General features: G+C 44.9%; 1 protein-coding gene across 4 annotated transcripts in view; it reads left to right on the forward strand.

Annotated features, from left to right (window-relative positions):
- LOC119951706 (probable E3 ubiquitin-protein ligase MID2) overlaps positions 1 to 27146 on the forward strand; it is a 444841-nt gene that overhangs the window by 313730 nt on the left and 103965 nt on the right. For 3 of the 4 annotated variants that reach the window (XM_038774982.1, XM_038774980.1, XM_038774981.1), the window contains exon 2: positions 2252 to 2967. In XM_038774982.1, coding sequence (XP_038630910.1) covers positions 2308 to 2967 — 660 coding nt within the window. In that variant the 5' untranslated portion in view covers positions 2252 to 2307. The remainder of the gene's footprint in view (positions 1 to 2251; positions 2968 to 27146) is intronic. The other variant, XM_038774983.1, reaches the window with a different exon arrangement.

Consider the following 27146-nt stretch of genomic DNA (forward strand, 5'->3'; position numbering starts at 1 on the left):
TTGGCTCTTGGCTAACTGGCACTGTCCAAGATTGCGCTCATCAATTCGCACTAAAGGAAGGACTCAAGAAAGGACCGTGCAGCTTCAATGGTGAACTGATCATTTTTCTCCCGCCTTCCCTTTTTCAGTTAAAACATATTTTTACTTTTGTTTTCTTCCCTGACCCCCAACTTGCAATCATACGTGATTGTCTTCTATTTTTGTCAAATGTGCATTATTCTCTCCCTCTTCCAGTTGATGCCTGGCCTCTACCTGCTTTCTAACCCAGTCTGTCTGCTCTCAGTCTTATCTACAAAACAATCCTGCCATTTGTTCTCTGCCTTTCAGCATATTTACCTTATCCCAAAGCATATTTTGGAACAAAATACTGGCCAGTCTTGGATACAGAAAGGAAGAGAACGTTACTATTTCTAAGATGATAGAACCTACAGCCACATATGCCTCTAAGCTTCCCAACCAGGATAGTGTCTACTGTACAAATGATCACAGACAATGCTCCAAAAGACACTTTGAATTCCTTAACGCACTACACTACAATTCAACTTGATTATAAGCAGTAAGCACAAGCCTACTTGGTAAGGCATTCACCATTGTATGATGTAACATATTTCCAATTTTAGCACAGTGGGCTAAACAGCTGGCTTGTAATGCAGAATAATGCCAGCAGCGTGGGTTCAATTCCTGTACCAGCCTCCCCGAACAGGCGCCAAAATGTGGCGACTAGGGGCTTTTCACAATAACTTCATTGAAGCCTACTTGTGACAATAAGCAATTATTCTTATTATTATTATGTATGCAGCACCGTTTAACAGTTTTCCTGTTTTTATGTCGAAACTTCAATATTTGCTCTTCTGAAAGATTTTGGGCGAGTTTCTCCGCAAATGCGGAGAATCGTAAAGGCTGCCGTGGGACAGGCTGTGACCCACTGCAGCCTTCACGCCCACTTCCGGGGCCGATTCTCCCCCCCGGACGGGGCTAGGAACGCGGCCCTGTGCGTCACGGCGGCGCGACCTTGACAACGGTCGTCAAGGCCGCACGCCGGCTGACGACGTCGGCCGCGCATGCGCAGGTAGGACAATGCCAACCCGCGCATGCGCAGTTGGCATCTTTTCCCTCAGCCGCCCCGCACGACGTGGCGGCTTGATCTTGCGGGGCGGCGAGGGAAAAGCGTGCGTCCGTTATGGACACATGGCCCGCGACCGGTGCCCACCGATCGCGGGCCTATGCCCCCCGGCCATGCCAATCGGGCCCCCAGATGCCTCAAACGGGCATCTGGCGCCCGTTTCACGACGGCAGCGAGCAGATGTGTTTGCTGCCGTGGTGAAACGGGCGTGAAGGCCCGGCCGCTCGGCACATCAGCCTCGGAGAATCACCGCTCGCCGGTCGGGCGTGGGGGGGGAGAATAGCGGGAGGGTGTGAAAAATGTCGGGAGGCCCTCCCGCTATTCTCCCACCCGGCGTTGGGGGCGGAGAATCGCGTCCACTCTTTGTGTTGGGGCCAAGTATCAGCTAAGCGGTTTTAATACATTGAGATCATTAATGATAGTTATTTTTTTCAAAAAGCAATAAGTGGTCGGTTACCATACCTTTTCCCACTTGTTTATAAGCCAGTTGTATGAAGCAGATTTGAAAGTTCCATGTCATCACTTGCGCATTATTTTCATCATAATGAGACATGTCTCTACTGGCTGCTGTTCTACCCTAACAAAAAAAAGGTTTGCCGTGAACGTTTTATGTGAAGATGCTCCTACACCTGCACCTCCCCACACCGCTTCAATTTTACCTATTGAAAATGTTGACTCCCGCTGGTACTGCTCAGCTGCAATGGGCCCCAGTGGCCCTTCAGTCACTTGACCAAGTTCCCATGATTTCCTTCTGAGACAGGACAGCAAATATGAGCAAGAAATGAGGGTGGGTATCACACCCTGAACTGATCCCCTTTTTACATAATATTTATAGATAGAAGATTTCTATCAGGAGTCAACTGAGCCGGACAAAGATCATTTGTTTCTATTTTGACTGTTGTAGAGTTTACACCATAAATGAATGTTGGGGTCTTGACATCAACCAAGGATTAAGCATAGGTCTTCTGGTTCACTATTTATTGAACAACTAACGGACTACCTTTGACAATGGTCTTAAACAGTTTTTTAACGTTACAGTTGTGGCCGAGGGAAAGATCTTTGCCATGTTTTAAATGATGTGTATGATCAGCTCAAGTTGCTTATTTTTCTTCTTCTTTGTTCTTGTAGGTAGCTGACCAGCTTCCCTGGGTACCGCTGATGATGCAAGCTTGCTTTGCCTGAAGATGGAAACACTTGAATCTGAATTAACCTGCCCAATTTGTCTGGAGCTATTTGAAGACCCTCTGCTATTACCGTGTGCTCACAGCTTGTGCTTCAACTGTGCCCATCGGATCCTCGTCTCTCACTGCACCTCCAACGAGACAATCCAATCAATTGCTGCCTTCCAGTGCCCAACCTGCCGCTATGTTATATCCCTGAATCATCGCGGCTTGGAGGGGTTGAAGCGGAATGTAACTCTGCAAAACATCATCGATCGCTTTCAAAAAGCCTCACTGAGTGGACCTAATTCCCCCAGTGAATGTCGCCGTGAGCGACCCTACAAGGATCCTGTCACCATGTCCTCTGAGAAGGTCCAGTGCCAGTTCTGCGAGCAAGAGCCGCCGCGGGATGCCATCAAGACCTGTGTGACATGCGAGGTCTCCTACTGTGACCGGTGCCTCAGGGCCACCCATCCCAACAAGAAGCCGTTCACCGGCCACCGGCTGATTGAGCCCATTCCGGACTCTCATCTCCGTGGACTAATGTGTCTGGAACATGAAGACGAAAAGGTGAATATGTACTGTGTCACGGATGATCAGCTGATCTGTGCTTTATGCAAACTTGTAGGACGTCACCGGGATCACCAGGTTTCCTCACTGAGTGATAGATATGACAAGCTTAAGGTACAGTATATGAAGATTCATTATCTGAGACCACTTTTAGAAATCAACGCGGATTCAATGTTGTAACCTGAAATTAAATTATCAATAACCAGATTGTTTCACATATTTAATCTCACCTATTTTTGCAGAATTTCAACCTTCCCAGTGCAATATTGAATGCCCACTGAAACAGGCAGAATGGCACCTCCACCAATGCATGCATTTCCGCAATGCTGCATTGCAGTGTCTGCTCTGATTATACACCCAAGTCTTGGTGTGGGGTATTAACCCATAGCCTTCTGCCTCAGAAATAAGATTGTTTTTAACCACGATACGTACATGAATGATAATGCTTGAAGAACAGTCTGCAGTGCATCGAAAACTCTTTCAACAGGGTTGCCAATTAATGAAAAGTTTTGGGAGAGTAATTGTTTCTATTTTTAGTAACTGCAGGACACCAGTTTCAGATCATTAGCAAAAGAATCAGGGAGGAGATTATATTTTTCCTTTTCAAATAGCAAGTTATGATGATTGGGAAAGGATGGTGGTAGCAGAGTCAAATATATCTGAAAGGAAAACATTTTAGGGCTGTGGAAAAAGAGCAGGCGAGTAGGAATAATTAGATAATTTCAAAGAGCCAGCATGATGTACTAAATGACCGCTTTTGTGCAATATGGTTTTGAGTTTAGCAAAGATTAACAAGACAAAAAAAGTGATCCTGGTGTGAATTCTGATTTTCTCTTTACTAATGAATATTAATGAAGCACTTCACTGAAGAATTCATCAAATTAAAAAAGTAAGCCTAAGAATTTATGGTTAAATTTTGAAACCCTTTGTCATTTAAAAATATCGGGCCACTTTTTCTGGTAAAAGCTTTCCAAGGTATTCCACCGGATTAGGAAATAAAACAGACGATAACGCAACCTTATATATGGAAAATGCATCATTTTTTAAAAAATCTTACCTTTTTTTCCATAAAAAGCATCTTTTTCACATTTAAAGTACATTGGATTACTCTTTCCCTGCCTCCAACCTTATTTCATTAATACTGTCCAAGATTGACTAGATCTAATAAAAAGCACTTTTGTTTATTGCATTGCACAAATGGACAAGTCATATGTTTGGGGCCTTGATGGGAAGGTGAATCTGTATAACATTGTGCTCAAGTAACATCTGCGGGAAGAAAAAAGTCTAGTTGCTTTTGCTGAATTTGGAACTGCACTGCACGATTTGTATGTTATACTTTTTTCTTGATTTTTGTTTGTCTGTTTTCTTTGCACATGGTGTACAAAGTTACATGGCTTTTGAAAATATCTACACTGAGGATCCAACATATTTCTGTATATGTTGATAATACTGCTGGTTGATACTTCCATGTTTTAAATCACTTCTATTTGATCCAGGTTTCATCATTTATTTGTGTCAATCTTTGCGTTCTTTTCATCACTGTATCTATAGATTAAGCTCATGTTCTCAAAAGGACTGTGTACCTAATGGGAGTAGCCATTAACTGCCATTGAGTACTTATCAATTATATTCTATCCCATATTGGTGCTTGAGATAAAACAGGACGGATTCATAAACCCAGCAGATTTTGTTAAACTGTACGAGTTTATGGGATAGAAATTAGATGGAGGCCAGAGCTTTGGCGCCGCCATCTAGAAAGTCAGTGGAGAATGCAACTGACTCCAGAAAGCCTGATGCAATTTCACGCTCTAATGAGCATTGATTGGCAGAAGGTGGGACTCTTTCCCCCCCCTCCCCCCCTCCCCCAATCACTGGGAGGAAGACCCATTTTGGAGAGCTGCAGGTCGATCAGATTAGCCGGCTGCTCTCCAGTAATTCCAGAAACAGCATTACAGAAACAGCATTACAGTGGCCAGAAGATATATTACATCTACCTACCTGGAATATGTGGCAGGAACTGGAGGCAAGCCATGTGGGAGGGGTTAAGGATGGGTGGGGGATAGGGGAGACCTGTGGTGGGAGGGCGGGGGCGGTCTGGAGGTCATCAGGCCCTAAGAGGAGGGTGCCCTCAGTCAGAAGGGTACTTGAGGCCCCCACCACCACTTGCTGACCAAGATCAAACTTAGCTCAATTTTAGCTCAGACCCTGATCTTTTGGTCGCCTGCCAGCCTGAAGATTGAGCCTGTGAAGTGGCCATTCAATGGTCACTTAAGGGATTTAATTGGGCTTCCTCTATAATGCACTGCCCATTCCAGTGTAAACTCAAGACCAGGTCAGGGAATATTCTTGCAATTTTACACTCCCCACCCCCCTCCCAATCTCAGCACCCATCTGAGGGTCCTAGATTTTCTCCCATTTTGCCAGCATAGAATGGCTGCAACATGGATTACTTCAGGGACCAATATTTGATATTAAGTCAGGTTATTTTTCAGGTGTCCCTGGAGGCTGACTAAAACAGATTTTGAACAGAACCACCCAACGTGTAAACGGGGAGACTACCGCTCGTTTCCGGACCCATGGAGAAATTGGATTGCAGTGAATTCCACAGCTATTGCTGTGACCTAAACATCAGGTGGCAGCAAAACAACACTTTTCAACACATTTTGGGGGGCCCAGAGAAAGCTGGAGTATTTTCCTTACTCCACAGTCCTTGTGATCGACCTCCCAATGTTGCTCTACTGCCAACCCTTCCACCCTAACCAACTCATGGAACTTACTTGATGCTGATGGGGAAAATAGACTGAAAATTAAAATGGGTTAGCTGCCTCTGAAAACTGGCAGCTCTCTCAAATAATGTTGATGAGACCCCACACCCTGATTTAGGCCTGTTTTGAGTTTCCCAGTTAAGCCTCTGAATGTTATAACTAATTTTACCTCTGACTGAGCACCAACCTGCATCTTGTTACGTCGCGCACAACAGGAAAAGGGAGACACTAATCATAGAGGAAAAATAATTTGGCGGGTGGGGAAGGTGGAAGGCCAAAGAAATAAGATAGGGGGAGAGGCTTGTGCTGCTGAGGGGCAAGAAAAGAGATTTGGGGAGAGAATTCCACAAAGGTGCCAACATTGAGCAGTTGCCTATGGTGGAAAGGAAGGAATGAGAAGCAGTTCTAACATCCAAGGGTGTAAGCAGGGACTTAAACTGAAGATCACTCCGATTTCTATGGGTTCCCTGGTTCACCCCTCAGTGTGTCCTGAGTAAATTGATTTTCAGCAGTTCCGATGCAGTTGTCCTCCAATGTCTTAAGGTTTGCCACGCAGCAACTTCGAATGGAAATGTGCATGGGTGAATGCCAATGAAGGGCAGAATCTGCCTTGGCTCTGATGTCTTCCAGGCAACAGCTTGCTGGTACTTGCAGAGGGTCAGTGCAGACTCAATGGGCTAAGTGGCCTCCTTCTGCTCTGTAGGGATTCTATGAATAACAGCCACTGGTAAAAAGCACCTGGAAGGCGAATACTGTCTACGAAACCTTCCGGTGATGGAAATGATGGTCCTGATTACAAGCAGAGAGAAAGTGTGGATGTCAGTGACTAGGCGACCTATAGTTGCTGAAAATGCAGGGGTTAAATGCCCAGCTAGATAAACTATTCATTCACTCTCGCAACTAACTATATGTAAACCAGAGATGGAACATCATAAATATCCCATCTATTATTTCAACACAGGCAAAGAGATTGAAAGAAGTTTGTTTGAACCTCTGTTCCATAGAGTTAGCGTGACAGTCAAACTGGATAGTTTTTCACAACTCCTTCTGAATAGACAATATAAAACCGCATGTTGTCAGCTGTTGGCTCCAAGGGTTGTTAATGATATGCTGCGGGTGTAGAAGATGGGTTTGAGATCAATGTTCCATTGGAATTGAGCCAAGTCTGGAGAACAATTCTGCCATATTAGCAGTTTCTTAGTATTGTTGTAGCAAAAAATGTAGAAACTGTTAACATTGGAGAAGTGGGAAAAATATAAAGAATTGAACAGCAGGGAGGAGAGCCAAGGTGAGATATTCCATTGTCAAGTTTACGATATTAGAGGTCTCCATGTGTGCAAATACCAGGACCAGCTTCTGAGACTCCAATAATACCTAAAGTGAGCTCCACTGATGATCAGTGAGTTAATACACTGCCCAGAGGGTTGGTGAATCATACTAACCAGTATAATAACAATATTTATTGCTGATTTGTTGATCTCAGCCAGGAGATTAGCACCCCCTGAGTGACAGCAGGGAAATAAATCAGTTCAGCCCACTATCCTACAGAAAATATGTATTTGGTCCTGATGTGAAGGCAAAAGTGGGCAAACATGTGATACCTCCCCCTTTTTTCCTACTTCGGAAGCAGGCCACACCTTCTTCCTCTGATGACAATTCCTTCGGAAGCAGACCACACCTTCTCCCTCTGATGACAATTCCTTCTCTCAGGCACTCAGGCCTTTGATCGTGGGATCCTGTCGTCAGAGGCGGCAAGCTAGCCACAAGGTTCTATCTGCCTTTCCACCTGCATGGCAACATACACTTCTGCGGCTGGGTTAATGCTAGTGGTGACAGGATGTGGTGTTCATTAATTAGCCATTTACTGCCCACAATAGATGGTGAGGCAGGTAGGTTGACCGAGGGCCTCCCGACTCAAAACTTAATTCTGGCGGAAGCAGGAAGGTGACCTGTGCCTAGTTTGTATCTTCCAGTACATCACCATCCTGCCTAATTATATGCCTTTCTCGATTTCAAGCTCACCACCAGCGTGAGCGGAAAATTCCCCCCCCCCGTGATTCCAGGAGTTTGGGTGCAGTTATGGCGGCTGAATGACAACAGAAATTTCCTCAGGGGTTTACTCAATGTCCCAACTCTCCCGACTGAATGCCGTATTAGAGAAAATGAGCACTTTAATTAGAAAGGAAGAGGAGTAGAGGAAATAGAAATCGGCAAATCTTGTTGCAGGGATGAATTCTGAGGTGAATTGGGTGCATTCCAGATAAATCAACAAACCATATTTGATTATATTGTCATTTCAATTCAAAACATAAATTTAGAAATTTATAGGTACAATGAAAAACATTTTTAAAATTAAATAAATGTAATTGTCAAGTTACATTGTGTGACAGCTGTATTTTCCATTATGATTTTCTGGAAGCACTGATGGTCACACAATTACTCTTGTGTTAATTATCGTAAATATTCAAAACTGCAGAAGGACAAACAGTGAGGCTATAGAATGGATTATAGTAGTTAGTTCGGGTGACCCCCCGTCCCACTACAGAAATATCGAGGGGCGCTCTGACCTCTCTTACCACTGCCCCCCATACTCTGTACACAGCTCTTTCCCCCCACCACAATACATAAGGGGAACCCCCCCCCCCCCCAGCTCAATAGAGGAGGGTTACCCGCCAGCAGTGCCAATGGGATGTGCCAGGGTGCCATTGGCAATCGGAGGCCTCCAGGCATCTCCAGACCCCCAGCATGTTCATGGGCAGCATGGTAGCATTGTGGATAGCACAATGGCTTAACAGCTCCAGGGTCCCAGGTTCGATTCCGGCTTGGGTCACTGTCTGTGCGGAGTCTGCACATCCTCCCCGTGTGTGCGTGGGTTTCCTCCGGGTGTTCCGGTTTCCTCCCACAGTCCAAAGATGTGCAGGTTATGTGGATTGGCTATGATAAATTGCCCTTAGTGTCCAAAATTGCCCTTAGTGTTGGGTGGGGTTACTGGGTTATGGGGATAGGGTGGAGGTGTTAACCTTGGGTAGGGTGCTCTTTCCAGGAGCCGGTGCAGACTTGATGGGCCGAATGGCCTCCTTCTACACTGTAAATTCTATGAAATTCTATGAAATGACAAATGGTTTTTGTTTTCAAAAACCAGTAGTGATTCGCCCCGGTGTGAAGTCGCATTCCATGGGCATGACACTTGGCATAAAGCCATTTTTAAATTGATGTAAACTTATGCAGAAAAATGTCACCAGCCGGGAGGGAGAAGAGCGATCTCGCTAGTACAAATCCTGTTATTTCCCACTCGGAAGATTTAGCGGCCAGGACTGGATTTGCCTCCACACTAACGGGCCCACTAAATGCCTCCCACAATATCTACAGTATTTTGGTTCCCCACATTGAAGAGATCCTGCAACATTTTGGTGCATGCAGTGAGACCTTTCGACAAATTTCATTTGAATAAAGTTTCAAAGACTTTCCTTTCATGCTGGCTTAACTCCATTACTGTTCATACCTCCCCACATTATGCATTATTGCTGAGGACTCCCAATTCCAAGTCACATTCTGGAAAGTTGCATGGCATCCAAAGTTGGGTCTTTTATTGTGGTTTCACTAAGTTTGATCCCTGCTTCAATACGCGGGGAGTCTGGTTTGCCAACTGTGCCTTTCTTGCGCTGCAACAATTGGCAGACAGCAGAAATGTAGCTGGGATTTCTGCCGAAGCTCAGCGACTATTCTGTTTGTCCTCCCACCTCCATTCTGTTCCGAATCTGGCTCACAACCTGCAGCTTGAACTTGACATGAAATTACATTGTAATCATGCCCTTCATTCCAACAACTTGCATTTATGAAGTGTATTTATTGTAGGAAAATAACAAAGTGCTTCACAGGAGTTATCAAATAAATTTTGACACTGAACAATCCATAGAATCCCTACAATGCAGAAGCAGGACATTTGAACCATTGTCTGCACCAACCCTTTGAAAGAGCACCCATCCCCATAAATTCCTACATTGATCATGGCAGGACATTGATGAAGCAGATGAAGATGGTTGGGCCGAGGACACTTCCCTGACGAACTCCAGCAGTGATGTCCTGGAGTTGAGATGATTGACCTCCAACAATCACAACCATCTTCCTTTGTGTCAGGTATGATTCCAACCAGCGAGAGATTTCCCCCTGATTCCTATTGACTCCAGTTTAGCTAGGGATCCTTCATGCCATACTCGGTCAAATGCTGCCTTGATGTCAAGCAAGTCACTCTCCCCCCACCTCTGGCATTCAGCCCTTTTGTCCATGTTTGAACCAAGGCTGTAATGAGGTCAGGAGCTGAGTGACCCTGGTGGAACCCGAACGGAGTGTCTGTGAGCAGGTTATTGCTGAGTAAGTGCCGCTTGATAGCACTGTTGATGACTTCTTCCATCACTTTCCTGATGATGGAGAGTAGACTGATAAGGCGGTAATTGGTTGGGTTGGATTTGTCCTTGGCCTGTGTACAGGACACACCTGGACACTTTCCACATTGCTGGGTAGATGCCATTGTTGTAGCTGTACTTGAACAGCTTGGCTAGCGGTGCGTCCAGTTCTAGAGCATGTCTTCAGTAATATTGCCAGAATATTATCAGGGTCCATAGCCTTGCAGTATCAAGTGCCTTCAGCGTTTCTTGATATCATGTGGAGTGAATCGTATCGGCTGAATACTGACATCTGAGATGCTGGGGACCTCGGGAAGAGACCGAGATGGATCATCCACTTGGCATTTCTGGTTGAAGATTGTTGCAAATGTCAGCCTTGATTTTGTACAAATGTGCTTGGGTCCTTCATTATTGAGGATGGGGATATTTGTGGAGCCTCCTCCTCCAGTGAGTTGTTTAATTGACAACCGCCATTCATGGCTGGATGTGGAAGGACTGCAGAGCTTAATTCTGATGCATTTGTTGTGGAATCGCTTAGCTCTGTCTATTACTTGCTATTTAGGCTGTTTGGCACACAAGAAGTCCTGTGTTGTAGCTTCACCACGTCAACACCTCATTTTTCGGTATGCCTGATGTTGCTTCTGGCATGCTTTCTTGCATTCTTCATTGAACCAGGGTTGATCCCCTGGCTTGGTGGTAATGGTAGAGTGAGGTATATGGTAGGCCACGAGGTTGCAGATTGTTGTTGAATACAATTCTGCTGTTGCTGATGGCCCACAGAGCCTTAAGAATGCCCATTCATGAGTTGCTAGATCTGTTCGAAGTCTATCCCATTTAGCACAGTAGTGATGCCACACAACACGATGGAGGGTATCCTCAGTGTGAAGATGGGACTTTATCCCCACAAGGACTGTGCAGTGGTCACTTGATACTGTCATGGACAGATGAACCTGCAGCAAGCAGATGGGTGGGATGAGGTCAAGTATGTTTTTCCCTCTTGTTGGTTCCCTCACCACCTGCTGCAGTCCCAGTCTAGCAGCTATGTCCTTTAGGACCCAGACAGTTCAGTCTGTGCTGGTACTACCGACCGAGTCACTTTTGGTGATGGACATCGAAGTCCCCAACCCAGAGCATATTCTGCACCCTTGCAACCGTCAGTGCTTCCTCCAAGTGGTGTTCAACATGGAGGAGTACTGGTTCATCAGCTGACGGTGGCCATAATGTGGTAATCAACAGGAGCTTTCCTTGCTCATGTTCAACCTGAAGCCATGAGAGTTCATGGGGTCCAGAGTCGATGTTGAGGATTCACAGGGCAACTCCCTCCCGACTGTATACCACTGTGCTGCCACTACCTCTGCTGGGTCTGACCTGCCGGTGTTACAGGGCAGACCCAGGAATGGTAATAGTGGAGTCTGGGGTATTGCCTGTAAGGTATGACTATATCAACCTGTTGCTTAACTAGTCTGTGAAACAGCTCTCCCAACTTTGGGACAAGCCCCCTGCAGGGTCGGCAGGACTAGGTTTGCCGTTGTCGTTTCCGGTGCCTGGTTCGATGCCAGGTAGTCTGTCTGGTTTCATTTCTTTTTGTGTTTTTGTAGGGCTTGTAAACAACTGAGTGGCTTGCTGGGCCATTTCAGAGGGTATTTAAGAGTCAACCACATTGCTGTGGGTCTGGAGTTACATGTAGGCCAGACCAGGTAAGGATGGCAGATTTCCTTCCCTAAAGGACATTAGTGAACCAGATGATTCATGTTTTAGCTTCTCATGTCTAAGTTTCAGAGTCACTTTTTCTTTTTGCTTAGTTGGATCGATGCATTATTGGCGTTGCAATATATTTTCTTCAGGACCCAGAATTGGACGTTATAGTAGCATAATATGTCAGAAATGTTCGCTTCTTTTGAGTCTTGTCTGGGTTTCATAATTGAAAAGGTACAAATGCTTGGTGTGAAATGAGCTTGAAGATATCAATGTCAATGCTGGTTGAGGTTAAACATTTTCATTGATGTCTGCAATCCTTTTGGTTTTTTATATGGTTCCAAAACACAATTTATGGCTGGGGCAGAATTATTATTATTATTATTACTGTTACACACGGGTGAGGAAAGATTGAATGGCTCTCCTCTTTGCCTTCTCCTCGTTTTGACCACAACAGGTGCTTTATTGCAAAGGATGTTGTGGTAGCGTGTCCCCTTTAAGGGATTGGGCTCCATGGACCACGTGATCGAGCTCTAAGCCAATCATGTGGGAGCATGCAAACTTTGACCAATAGAGTTTGTGGGGGCCCTGGGAATGGACCCCAGGGAATGTGGACCAAGGAGTCTAAATGTTAAGGCCTATTGTAAAGTGTCCTGTTCCTTTCTTCACTCCACCCTCCCCCTCTTGCCTCCATCATCCATTTTGCAATTTAATCACTTCTGCCCTATTCCTAATCTCCCCTTTTATCTCTGACACCAGCCACACTTTTCCCTGGATCTCTACTTGTGTATGAGCTGTTGCATCTCCGAGCCTCTTCCAGTTCTGATGAAAAATCATCACATTGAAATGTTAACTCCATCATGCCCTCCTGAAGCTGATCTGCTGAGTGCTTCAAGCATGTTCTAATTTCCTCATTCACCCTTTCTCATGTTCTTAATATGCAACTTCAGTAATGTGCCCAAAGCTACTGCTTATTGTCAGATCATTGTTTGTTCTAAAGAGGACTCAAAGGTTACCTCTCAAAATGAGACAGGATTGTTTTTAAAATTCCAGTTTGAAAGGTGCTAGCACTATTGAGGGATATGTGCAAGTGAAGGAGGAGATGAGCAAGGATATATTCTCTGGAAGACTGAGGAAATACCAGTCTTTGCGAAAGGAAATATTGGCCATTGGTCCCTGTCATTGTTTTCCTTTCCACTATTCATTTTGTAAAGAATGATTAAAGACCAATATGCAAATGACACATCAGCAATTGATTTCCTTGCATGTGCTTTGAGATTCGGAGTCTATCTTTGACTTGAGCTTCAAATTGCTTTTTTTAGATTCTAACTTTTTGAATTCCAACTTTGGAAACCATTTTGTATTTTAGCCTGAACGATCCCCTCCCTACCAATTCAAAGTAGCTACTTTCTCAGTTTGTGGAGCCAGCCATTCACAAATTATGATCAAGCTCGATCCAGCATAAAGAGAATGTGTGCGAATGTGTTCCTCAGAATGCTGACAGATTGCCAAACCAGCTTGCTAGGTGATAGAAAGGCTGACTGATCCGATCACCCATGAGGGTAACATTCTATGCTTCACTGGTGCAGGTTGCAATTCACAGTGTATTTGAAGAGAGCTGATGTGGAAAGGCTTAGTATAAAAGGAACTGTCCAAAAACTAGGACACCATGATTGTGGGTGACATTGGCTGCTGCTGAAGGAGGTTAATACTTTAAAGACAAAAGTCATCACAATATATGAAAGGTTACACTAAAACACTGTTGTAGGTTTCAATTCTTGATTTAATTTCCTCTGGTAGCACATTGGGTAATGCATTTGTGTACTTTCATGTGCTATTTTAATTTAGAATCATAGAATTTACAGTGCAGGGGGAGACCATTTGACCCATAGAGCCTGCACCGGGCCTTGGAAAGAGCACCTCACCTAAGCCCACACCTCCACTTACCCTCGCAACCCAGCAACCCCACTCTTCTTAGACACCAAGGGCAATTTAGCAAGGCCAGTCCACCTAACCTGCACATCTTTGGACTGTGGGAGGAAACCGGAGCACCCGGCAGAAACACACGCAGACACGGGGAGAACATGCAGACTCTGCCCAGACACTGACCCAAGCGGGGAATTGAATCTGGGACCCTGGAGCTCTGAAGCAACTGTGCTAACCACGGTGCTACCGTGTTCTACTGATTCCTGACTGCATTAAAATAAATGCCAATCAACATATTAACCAATGCACTGCCAGTGAAAATTAAACTATTTCTATCCAAGATTCCAAATATATTCTCCCATAAATTATGTCCACTGATAGAGCATGTGCCCTGATATCATCTTTAAGGTCTGAAGACTTAATTTTGAAAAATCTAGAGTTGCATGTTGCACATATTGCACTGAATTGACATTGCTGGCTGATTGCAAATATTAGAGTCTAAGAAACATAAACACTAGACCCTTCCAGGCTTTTGTTAGTTTGACAGAGGCTTAATAGGTAAAAATGTTATATTGTGGTCAGTAATCCGTTGGCATCAAGTTAGGTTTTGAGAAAAGAGTGGAGTTTTGAAATTCGGCACTGTCGTCCCCCATACCTGTACCAGAAATACAACATTGATGTACTTGGTGCTCCGTGAAGGCAAAGTAAACTGAAACAAGTAGTTTGGAGAGGCTCACAGCCCTAAAAATACACCATGGTGAAATTTGACATTGGGCATCAACATGTAGTAGGGAATAAGTAGGATTGCAGCCTCTACATCACTAAGAACTGGCAGGTCAGGTTCCTTAATAAATAATAGTTTCATTAAAAAAAATTGTTTTGAGCAAAGCTTCCAGCTATTTTTCATGGGGGTGCTCACACTCTAATGATGCACTAAAATGACTGCCATCAGCTGAGTGGTAATCACCACTTCAAAAGATAACAATGGGTGAGGAACAGAAACAGAAAATGCAGGACAATCGCAGCAGGTCTGACAGCATCTGTGGAGAGAGAATAGAGCGAACGTTTTGAGTTTGGATGACTCTGTCAAAGCTTTGACAGAGAATCATCCAGACTGGAAACATTAGCTCCCTTCTCTCTCCACAGATGTTGTCACACCTGAGATTGTCCAGCATTTTCTGTTTTTGATTCAGATTCCAGCATCGGCAGTAATTTCCTTTTATCTCATGCATAAGGAATGGTGTTCAGCACATTTGATTCACCAGCCAGAGAGATCCAATATCCCTTCCCCACATTGAACCTCTCTGTTGTTCCTCTCGATGATTTGTGGATGTTTACTTCACATGTCAATCACACCGATTTCCTGCTGCTATATATCCTAAATGTACATACAGTGATAGCTGTGTTCCTAAAAAATAAGGAGGAATTTTCAGAATGGTACAATTGAAGACAATGGGCTGGATTCTCCGCAGATCCGCGCCACATTTTGGCCCTAACCCGCCGGCGGGATTCTCCCTTACGCAGGCCGGTCAATGGGGTTTCCCATTATGGAACAGCCCCACGCCGTCAGGAAACCCCCGGGCACCGATAAAACGGAGAATCCCACCGGCGGTGAAGTCCGCCCAATTGTGCAGGCCACATCTTAGCCATTGAGAGGACCAAAGAAAATGGATCTCACTCAACTATTGTCCTTTTGGTTTCGCAAAAACTGAAGTTTTGCCTCCTATTTAATTAGGGTGAATCCAGCTCTCAGAATGCAGTGTTTCATTAAAGTGGCAGTAATGTTGTCACCTTCTGTACGTCAGTCTCATCAGGCTGTCTGGCTCACTCCTGCACAAAATTTGTCTCTCGTCAGCCATCAAGGGATAGCGATAGTGACTTCAGAACATCCTATGGCATAATCACATCCTCACAGAAGAATAGATTGTAGGAGCAAATAATAGAACATAGAACATAGAACAGTACAGCACAGAACAGGCCCTTCGGCCCTCAATGTTGTGCCGAGCAATGATCACCCTACTCAAAAGCACCCTATACCCGTAACCCAACAACCCCCCCCTTAACCCCACCTTTTAGGACGCTACGGGCAATTTAGCATGGCCAATCCACCTAACCCGCACATCTTTGGACTGTGGGAGGAAACCGGAGCACCCGGAGGAAACCCACGCACACACGGGGAGGACGTGCAGACTCCGCACAGACAGTGACCCAGCCGGGAATCGAACCTGGGACCCTGGAGCTGTGAAGCATTTATGCTAACCACCATGCTACCGTGCTGCCCCAGATAGTAGGTAAGGTTTACCATGCAACCCACTGCAAGTTTCACGATGGCGGGAGGCAGCCTGCCATTGGGCAGCGGTGGGATCTTGTGGTCCCACTATTGTCAACCAGGTTCCCGTTGAATGCTTCCCTCGCTGCCATGAAATCCATGGTGGGGAGTGTGACGTCGGCGGAACCAGAAGATCCCGCTGATTTGAACAGTTGGAAGGTTCTGGCCAGTGACTGTCAGAACAAACTCCCAAAGCTGAATCTATACATTATTGCAATGTTCTTCACCACCTCACTTAATTTTCTAAATCCATTTTCTTTCTGTCTGTGCTACCACTCCACTTGGAGTCCTCTTGCTTCCCCTGTCCTCTTTCTTCATCGTCACTTCCCTTTCAACCTTAAACTAAAGCTGAGGAATTTTCTAACATGAGAAATCACATAATGCAGGATTTCCCAAATAGGACCCCCTCGCAACCTTCTAAGTGCATCGGGGTACCCTAAGAATTTTCATAATGTCGACATTCCTTTATTTGATGCACTGCGGCACCCCATTCTGAGGCCCTCTCCGGCACCCTGCTCCAGCACCCCATTCCGAGGCCCACTCCATCACTCCATTCCAAGATCTGTATTTCCCCTCAATCCACTCTCCCGCTCATCCTATCAGAGGCTGGCTGAGACAAGCAGCTCTGCAGCATTTCCCAAATGGAAAGGGGCAATTTAGCATGGCCAATCGACCTACCATGCACATCCGCATCTTTGAGTTGTGGGTGTGAGATCCATGAAGACACGGGGAGATGTGCAAACTCCACACGGACAGTGACCTGGGTCCTCGGCGCCGTGAGGCAGCAATGCTAACCACTACACCACCCTCTTTTTCAAATGTACCTGTCCTGCCACAGACCTCCTGGGAGGGTCCCGTGGACCCCAGTTTGGGAACCCCTGACATATTGTATACTCTACTGAAATGGGACTGCCACCATCTAGTTTGAAGCAGACAATCCAGTTTTGCGGCATTTTCTCTGACAATTATGGAATTCAATCATAAAAGATAATAAAGAATTTAACCATGCCTACCTTGGGCAGGTGAGCAGTGAACATGATTGTGTGACTTTTCCACATCAATCCCTGTTGCTTCTCATGTTTTCAGCAATTAAACTGCTCCTCTGAGCAGGAAAGGGGACACGCCACCAGAAGGCAATGGCTGCCTTCCCCCAGTAAAAATGCAGGTCAGGCTTCAGATACATAAAATGCAGCCTAGTTGCAATTTTAACGGAAAACTTGAGTTTCCGTCTTTGGCCAACGCATTGTCTGAAGCCGCCAGTGCCAAAAGAAGTTTAGGAAGATAAGAGTTTTTCTTTTTGTTTCCTTGAGATGGAGGAGCCCAGTAAGGAAACTTTGGGCCTTCCTTTCCTCAGGCTTCTCAGCTGCTTCTCCTGACAGCGATGCCGTCTCATCCCCTCTCCCAAGTGGTGCCAGGGACAGTTCCTTTGATCGCTTGTGGAGTCCTCTTGTTGCCCAAGATCCTGCTCCTACCCACTGGCTACCTGCTTCCCACTGGGACTCAGGAGTTTAAAATATGTCAGGATTCAGGCTGCGGAGAGCTGGACAATTTGCTGCGTATTTTGGCGTGCACCCATAAAATCTAAAGCTTCCATTAAAAAAAATAACTTCACCACTGTCTGTGAGGAGTTTGCACATTCTCCCCGTGTCTGCGGGGTTTCGCCCCCACAACCCAAAGATGTGCAGGATAGGTGGATTGGCCACGTTAAATGAAAATGAAAATAAAAATCACTTATTGTCACGAGTAGGCTTCAAATGAAGTTACTGTGAAAAGCCCCTAGTCGCCACATTCCGGCGCCTGTTCGGGGAGGCTGTTACGGGATTGCCCCTTAATTGGAAAAAATAATTGAGTACTCTAAAAAAAAATTTTAAATAACATCACTTATTCGCTTTTTGGGGTTCCACAAACTCAAGTTTTTGATGAACAGTCATCAATAGTAAAGCAGACATTAAAACATTAGGCATGATTTCACACCCCTATCGCAGCCTCCCTCGGCTAAAACTAAACCACTCCCAGAAACTGCAACACCCCAGTCTATTATGCAATCGGACAGATGCGCTTTCATAGAGCAGAACTGGTTCTGCCAATTCCTATTGGATGTCAAATTTTGAAATATTGCTTCAAAGAAAACCTGACACTTTTCTGGTTTGCAGCAGGAGTTTCAGTGAACCCAAAACTACAACTGTCTAAATTTAGAATAATTGTTCCAAAACTTGTTACCTTAGATGCCAGGCTGAGGAGGTTCCCGAACAACAAAGGTAGAATCTGTGGTGATGTAATTAATGCAGCGTGCTGCAACATTTTAAATTGAGGAATCTATAAACAAAGCTGGCTTTAATTCTGTCTGTCAGCTACAGAGATGCAAATGATCCTTCTTAAAAGGCTTGACATCAAAATATCTCCACAGCTCATCTTCAAAGCAGAAAAACCCCTCAATGATGGCTCGGTTAGTTGTTAGCTCAGTTGGCTAGACAGCTGGTTTGTGATGCAGAGCGAGGCCAACAGCGTGGGTTCAATTCCTGTCCCAGCTGCCTTCTCAACCTTGCCCCTTGCCTGAGGTGTAGTGATCGTTAAATCACCACCACCCTGAAGGGGGAAAGCAGCTTATGGTTACCTGGGACTATGGCGCCTTACTGTGTCAGTGTGACAGTGGAGGCATAGATTCAGATATCTAAAATGTGGAACTCCTCATCCGTCTTCCCCCAACCCACACAAATGAAATGAAAATGAAAATCGCTTATTGTCACGAGTAGGCTTCAATGAAGTTACTGTGAAAAGCCCCTAGTCGCCACATTCCGGCGCCTGTCCGGGGAGGCTGGTACGGGAATTGAACCGTGCTGCTGGCCTGCTTGGTCTGCTTTAAAAGCCAGCGATTTAGCCTGGTGAGCTAAACCAGCCCCAAAGAAGGGACTTTCATGCTCTTTGACTATGCAAGATCGTAACCCAAGTACCAGAGGATATCAGTCGATTGAAAAAAAACTTGAAACTGAGATTGATCAATTTAATTTTGCTGCGCGGGGTATTAAGGGCCAAGGAACCAAGGCAGATAGATAGCTAAGATTCCAATCAGCCATGATCGAATTGAATGTCAAAACAGCCCTAATGATAGAATGTACCAACCACAATGATAACTTGTAGGGCTGGTTTTGACAAGCAGGTAAGCCCTTTTTGGGACTCGAGATTAACTCTGCATGTCTGATTCTTGCACAAGCGTGGTTTTCTGTTGTATAGTCCATCATGCAGTTTAAATGGATTATTATTGGTCACAAACTCGGTTATGCTACAGAACCATCTCTGCATTGTGTGTTGAGTGTGAAAAGGCAAAGAGCGGTTGTAGAAATGTCAAATGTTCCTGAAATGTTATTTTTGATTACTAAACTTTGCTTTACTTCCTATCTATTACCATTTGCTTTTCTGCAGTGATAACAATTATTGATGGGTGTTATCGTATTTTGTTTACTCACTCATTAAAATACACCAACTCTTGTTACATACCTATGGGGTAAGGTCACCAATTGGCCTTTAGATGATAGTCAAATAATTTGAAGCTAATGGTCCAATGCCATTTGTCCGGCTGCTTTTAGTATTGAGATTTTCCTCAATTGTCCCAAAACAGAACGGGCATCAAAACCAAAAGGTTAAATGCTATTCTTCACCACCAACACATTTGCATGTATATTCCAACAGTGTGATGACAGCGAAGGTGGTGGAAGTAATAATATAATAAAAAATTAATTTGTTGATCCTATTGCAACATTAGTAACAGTTTTGATTCTTTTTATTATGCATGGCCTAAGAGTACAGCCTGGCACGGTGCCCTGGAATACCAGGACACGTGTTTTAGCTGCACTTCCGTTTGATAGTTCACATATAGTTCACAATTTTGATGTGCTCAGGTTCGTTTACTATCAGTATTGAGACCAAATTTCCAGCCAAGACGAGACAAAAAACTTTGGTAATTGGGTCACCATCTTGCATAGTCAAAGAGCATGAATAATTAAATGAGCTTGGAGCAATTTCACCATCAAAGTTTACAAATGGGAAGCAAGCCACAATCATCCTCATAAAAGCACCCCCTTCTCTAGTGACAGATTTTGGCCTGGAATTTCTGGTCGCACAATGACCGGACCGAATGCTGGGGAAATGGCGGGGCAGCCAAAAATCCATAAAATTTCGGCAGGTCAAGCAAATTCAGGCCCTTGTTTCCCAGATAAATCATCTGGCTTCCCCAAGTGAGATTGTCAAATTCTGGATGGTTTTGTGTTCTGGGTAGAACTGTACCTACTGGGAACTAAACTGGTTGAGAACATGTTCACGCAGTTAGTGTGTGGTCACTGCCTACAAGAGCGATGGAAACAGAATTCCAGAAGGAAATTGGATGGGCATTTACAGGAAATAGACTCGCAAAGGCTACGGAGATAGAGCAGGGGAATGGAATGGATTAGATTGTTCTATAGAGAGCCAGCATGAAGACAATGGTTTTCCTTTCAGTTGACAATTGTAGATCTTCATGTCTCGGTTGGACTCAATTATAGGCCCCATCCAAGTCGCCACTGGCTGGCTTTGTTTTTGTATTCTTTCACAGGGTGTGGGCATTGTTGTCATTGCTGATTTGTCCTTAAGTAAGGTGGCTTGCTAGACCACATTGTTTTGTCTCCAGAATCGCATGTAGGGCAGACAGTTAAGGATGGCTGACTTCCTTTTTCTAAAAGGCATTCATGGACCAGCTAGGTTATTCCATCAATCAATGATAGTAATGGTGACCATAAAATAGAAACTAGCTTTCAATTCCAGAATTATTAATTAATTGAAATTCCACCAACTGCCATGGCAGGATTGGAACCTGTATCCTGAGAGCCTCGGCCTCTGAATTACTCAAGTGACCATGAGGCCTCCATCTCCAATGAGGGCAATTGTAAATTAATTCAGTAGTCTCTAAAAGGAATCCATTGTGAGGAAAAGGCCACCAACTCAGTAAACAATACCAATCAAAAAGGTAAAAATCCTTCAAATTGACACCTACTTTTCATCAAATGGTAAGAAACGTTCTGGTTTGTACGAGGGTTTAAATGTTAGAAAAAGTAGAGTAAGGACAACATTTCCTCAGAAAAATTCAGTTATAACTTTTATTATGTCATTAAAAATGCTATCTCCACCCCTCCCCTTCATCCTCATCCCCCCATGAGGAAATGCCAATTGTGTTTACAAGCTAACTGGAAGTACTGCATACATGCTCACTTGTAATTATAGGAATTTTCTGACGTATTGGCTTACATTGAATTCCGGTGAATGCTTTTGCTTTTTCAGATGTAAATCTTTTGTTTCCTCAGCTATCCAATCAAGGTCACACAGATTTCCTGACAACACACAAAAAAAAACAAATGTCTTTCCCTTGCCCTGACAGGCTACGTTTATTTCCCTCTGTTCAAGTCTTGAAAATTGAGAGGGAAAGAAAGATAAATTTAGCAGCTGATCCAAGCATTTTTCAGTCCACTTGGGGATTATCAGGATTTTATTGCATTCAACAAAGAACTGAACGTCGATTGTCACACACAATGATCATCCAGACATGCAATTCCAATTAGTTCCATGCATCTGTCTTTAGTTGCAGGTTAGAGATAACATCTGGTCTCCAGTTTGCAGTGCCCTAGTTCTGTCCCTTCACAGGAATATCGTCAAAGTAATATTTATATATTGAAATAGTGAAATCATACATCTGTATGCACTTGGGATCAAGGATTGTTAGGGGTAGATATCCAAAACTCATGGTTCTGGGAGAATTTGCACACTGTCCATGGGAAGGGGTGGCTGTGCCATGAGGGAGCTCACCTTGAGGAATAGGCGAAAAGGTCAGGTGGCGGTTACAGAATGGCATTCATGGGAGTCTCTCAGAGGATTGTAGGCCCTCTGGGCAGTGTAGCACCTTGACACTGCCAGCCTGGCAACCTTCCAATGCCCCTGGGTACCAGCCTAGCACTGCCAAGGTGCCCAAATGGCACTACCATCTGGGGCACTACCAGGCTGCCAATGCCAAGGTGCCAAGCTTGCATTTTTCCTGCGATGGAGCTCGGCCCCTGGGGTGCCTGGCACGGGTGCAGGGGGGAGGTCTAAGGACCCCCTGATACCTGGATTGGGGCTTTGGGGGGGGGGAGATCAGGGGTTGCATAGGAATTTTAAAATGGCGTCTCAATCTCCTGCACTGAGGAGTTCCAGTGAGAGTAGCTCCTCGATGCAAAAGGACTAAGTGTGGCTTCGTCAGGGAATTCTCTGAGTCCTGTTCGATAGCATGGGGTTTCCCAGCACTCCGAGTGCCAGGAAACACCCAGCAAAACGCAGTCGTTATGGGATTCTGTTCCAATTTGGGTAGGTGGTGTTGTGTTAGGTACACTGGAACAACACTGGCTGCAACTGGATACAGCTTAGATCAAAAAGATACTCAAGACCTTGAAGTTAGTTCAATCAGGTTTATTGAACTAATAGCACAGTTAGCACAGTTCTCTGTGAGTTTGACTCTCTGCTAACTTAAGTGTGGTTACTCTGTCTGACTGAACCAGACTAGCTCTTAGCCACGTGGTGGAGGTGTGAGATTGTAACAACAACCTTGACTGACTCTCTAGATGTTCACCAATGGAAAGAGGCGGAGTGTGAGTGCCTCGTGACTTTTATAGTCAGATCCCACCCCTGAGTGTCCTGCCTGCTTATTTGTCATGTCCTGTTGTCTGTGTCCATTAGCTGCTTGTCTGTGTCTGCCTGTATATCATTATGTTTGTGTCTGCATATCATGACAGTATTTAATACTGTATTTTATAATATCATGACGCGCAGTATTTAATATTTTCTTAAGTAGTTTATCTTTGAGAGTCAATGTGGCTACACTTCTGTTGATGGTCAACATGTTACGTTTGACTTGAGGAGAGAGAATGGTAGCATAGTGATGATCTCACAATACTAGTTATCCAGCAGCCTGGACTATTGCTCCAGAGTCATATGCTCAAATCCGATCTAAGCAGCTGGAAAAATTTACTGTTATTTCATAAATCTGAAGTTAAATGCTTGTCTCGCCAGTCAAGTGATTTCATGAATATTATTGTTGTAAAACATGGTTCATTAACATGGGAGGAAATCTGCTGTCGTTATCAAGCCTATATGTGACTCTAACTCTGAAATACCTGGCAAGCCACATAGCTGTATCAAACTGCTGAAGAAGATTTTGACGAGGGCAATAATTGCTGGCCTTACCAGTGATGCTCCCAAGAACATATTTTTAAAATATCTTGTGCTGGTCCTTCTTATAAATATTTTTATTCTCCTTTTTTTTTCTCCCGAATTTACATGCTGGTCCTTTTTAAACCAAGAATTCAATGACTCCCAAAATTGGGAGCCCATAACTGATCAGCCTCAAAAGGCCGTACCAGCCTCCCCGGACAGGCGGCGGAATGTGGCGATAAGGGGCTTTTCACAGTAACTTCATTAAAGCCTACTTGTGACAATAAGCGATTTTCATTTTTCATTTCAAATACCCCAGCACCAGGCTGAGCCCCAATGTATCCTGACCCGGTCCAACTTCTGACACTCCTATAACCAAGTTACAGTAGGATTGCAGTGCATATTTATACAGTGACATAACTGTGGAGACGGTGACAAGGGTGGAAAACCACGTGAGAATCGGAAAACAAAATCTCGTTTTTGGATTGACCACGCTGGTGACGTCCCACACAGGACCCTCATTTAAATCATTTAAATGTATTCAATGGGCTTCCCCTCCATGTGTTCCTAGGTAACGAAGAGCAGAGTTTATGGCAGCTATTGCAAAGCATGAATTAATCAAGGGGAACGCACCAGGGCACAGAAATATGTATAGCCCCTGTGAGGGAGAGAGGTATGACCTGTCACTGCCACCCTGCCACTGCCTGGGGGCTGTGTAAAAGCCAGGCCCTCTGGGTAACCCCATCGGAGGTATCCCCTTATGTGTATGGGAGTGGGGGAAGATGCCCCACTGCTTGGGTGGGGGTCTAGGTGGGGGGAGGTGCCCCAGTACTTGTGTGGGAGGTCAGGGAGATGCCCCAGTACTTGTGTGGGGGGTCGGGGGAGATGCCCCAGTACTTGTGTGGGGGGTCGGGGGAGATGCCCCAGTACTTGTGTTGGGGAGTCGGGGGAGGGAGGGGGGAGAAGATGCCCCGGGGGTTGTGTGGTGGGGAGCGGGGGATGCCCCGGTGTTTGTGTGAGGGTTGGGCATGGGGGGGGGGAAGCTTCCCTTCAACACAGAGTGGCTCTGAGGAGCCGGAGTCGCTGGCTCTATCAGGCCCCACCCTGCCTTGCCAGCGTGACGGTGGAAACCATGCACCCAGATTCTCTCGCCACATAAAGCACAGCAAATGCAAGGTCCTCCAGCTTTATAGAGAATTAGAAACGGGATAGAGCAAGTGGGTGTATGACATGGGTAAATGTGAACTTGTTCACTTTGGCAGGAAAAATATAAAAGCAGTATACTATTTTAAAGGAGAAAGATTGCAGAACTCCTTAAGGTTCTAGGTGTCCTTATACATGAATCACATAAAGTTAGTATGCGGATAAAGCCAGTGATTAGGAAGGCAAATGGAATGTTGACATTTATTGCAAGAAGAATGGAATATAAAAGTAGGGATATTTTACTGCTGATGTCCGAGGCTTTGTTGAGACCACGTCTGGAGGACTGTGTATAGTTTTGGGCTCCTTATTTAAAATAAAAGAGAGAAGCAGTTCAGAGAACTTTCACTGACGTCATTCCTGGGTTGAGGGGCTTCTCTTATGAAGAAAGAATAACCAGATTGGGCCTCTCCCCATTGGTCTTAGAAAAATGGGAGGTGATCTTATTGAAACATCGAAGATCCTGAGTGGACTCTGATAGGATGGATACAAGGAGGATATTTCCTCTTGCGAAGGAGACTAAAACTAGGGGATATTGTTTAGAATAAGAGGTCTCCATTTTAAGACAGGAATGAGGAGAAATTGTTTCTCTGGGGGTCATTCATCTGTATGATTTTCTTCGCCAGAGAGCAGTGGAGGTTGGGTCTTTATGATTTATTCAAGGCTGAATTTTATAGACTTTTGATAGATAGTCAAGGATTATGTGGTGGCAAGGCAGGAAATTGGGGTTGAGACCATAACCAGATCAGCCATGATTTTGTTGAATGGGAGGAGCAGGCTTGAAGAGTCAAATGGACCACTCCTGTTCCTAAACCCTATGAGAGGGACAGCTTTACAGCCAATGAAGTATTTATGAAAACTAGTGCCTGTACTGGCCGGTAAATAATAGAGGGTGCTTCAATAGGGAGGGACTATCTCCATGACTTAAATTTTTTTTTCCCCCCTCCAAATCCTCCACCCCTCCCCCCCTTTCCCCCTCCACCTCCCTTTCCCCCTCCACCCCCCTTTCCCCCTCCACCCCCCTTTTCCCCTCCAACCCCCCTTTCCCCCTCCACCCCACCTTTCCCTCTCCTCCACCCTGTTCCCCCCCTCCACCCCCTTCCCCCTCCACCCCCTTCCCCCCCTCCTCCACCCCTTCACCCCCTTCCCCCCTCCACCCCCACTCCCTCCCACCCCTCCCCACTCACTCCCACCCCTCCCCACCGCCCCCTCATCCCCCACCACCCTACCCCTCCCCCAACAGGCGCCGGAATGTGGCGACTAGGGGCTTTTCGCAGTAACTTCATTGAAGCCTACTTGTGACAATAAGCAATTATTATTATTATTATTATTATTATTATTACAATCATTCAGCTACCTCTCTTTATTCTCACCCTCCCAAATTAAACCCCGTCTGCTCAGTTGCAATGTTACAGATGGAGAACAACCTTTAAAAAAGTAAAAGTCACTTGCTGGTGCCGAAGTACACACAAATAAGGTCAATAATGCAATGGAATGTGTCTAAAGTGCTGATGTGAACCAGCGCTCCCTTGTTATGGTGCGGAGGCCTGCAGCGTTCAATATAGCCAGTGTGCAAAACAAGTCCGGATGCGACCTTTAAGTGTTTGGGATCAGTGCTCAAGGATCACTGTAATCTACAACCTTAGATGTTTGAGCAGCCTTATCCCTCGTGATTAGCAGGCATGAATATGCCTAGGAATATGAATGTGATATTAAAAAGGAACCATGGAGGTTATTCCCTTCAGTTAGGTCACTTATTAAAGATACATTGCTATAGGCATGGATCTATATTTACAGGTTCTGGAGGAGAAAGATCGGATGAAGTATAACAGAATCAGTCATGCTTCCCCAATCCTGGACATCGCATCATTGTGTATGTTACTGTTTAATGGCTATAGTCTGCAATGATTTTTATTTCCAAGTAGAAGAAAATAAACCTTTTTGACAGGTTCAAAAGAGCAAGATAGGCTCGGAATTGCTGTTGCCTATAACAACGGAAAAACACTTAACTTGTTCATTTGACTTTTCTCTATCTGCTATCTTAATGGACATAAACTCATTTATTATGACTTATTGAAGTCTGGACAATTTTGAATCTTAATATATCTCGGATGCTTTTAAGGTAAATAATTTCTGGCTAAAATCAAATTTGCCATAATCACCAGACAGCAGCTCTGAAGAGCAGAATTGTCAGCACTTTGATAAAGTGAGAGAAGATTTTGCACTGTAGGTTGGAACTTTAATGTTTCCAGTCAGAGCACTGCGGAATTAATCTGAGCCTGAGCTTATCACTTCAGACAAGGAATAATCCACAGCAGACAGTGATCTGGGGGTGGCTATGTTCACTCTGTCCAGCTTTGCGCAGCTGTATGTTGTCTACAGCTCAATGAATGATCCCAGACTGTTTGGACTACACGACACAGACACGAATGAATGCATGAAGTGCTAATGTTGAGCTGCTAAATAACACTTCTACAAAGTGTCATGATATGCAAACATGCAGCTGATGAACACATAGAATAGGACACGACCAAAGAGCAGTCAGGACACTCAGGGGTGGTATCTCACTATGAAAGGGCTGAGGCACTCACACCCCACCTCTTTCCACAGACCAACATCTACAGAGTGAGACAGGGTGTATCCTCAGCATCACACCCCAGCATGTGGCTCAGAGCAAGGCTGGTTCAGTTCGACTGAGTTACTACATTTAGATTAGCAGAGAGTCGAACTCATTGAGAACTGTGCTAATAGTTCAATAAAACACATTGA

This window comes from Scyliorhinus canicula, chromosome 17 (genome assembly GCF_902713615.1).
Source record: "Scyliorhinus canicula chromosome 17, sScyCan1.1, whole genome shotgun sequence".
In the NCBI taxonomy this organism is placed as follows: Eukaryota; Metazoa; Chordata; class Chondrichthyes; order Carcharhiniformes; family Scyliorhinidae; genus Scyliorhinus; species Scyliorhinus canicula.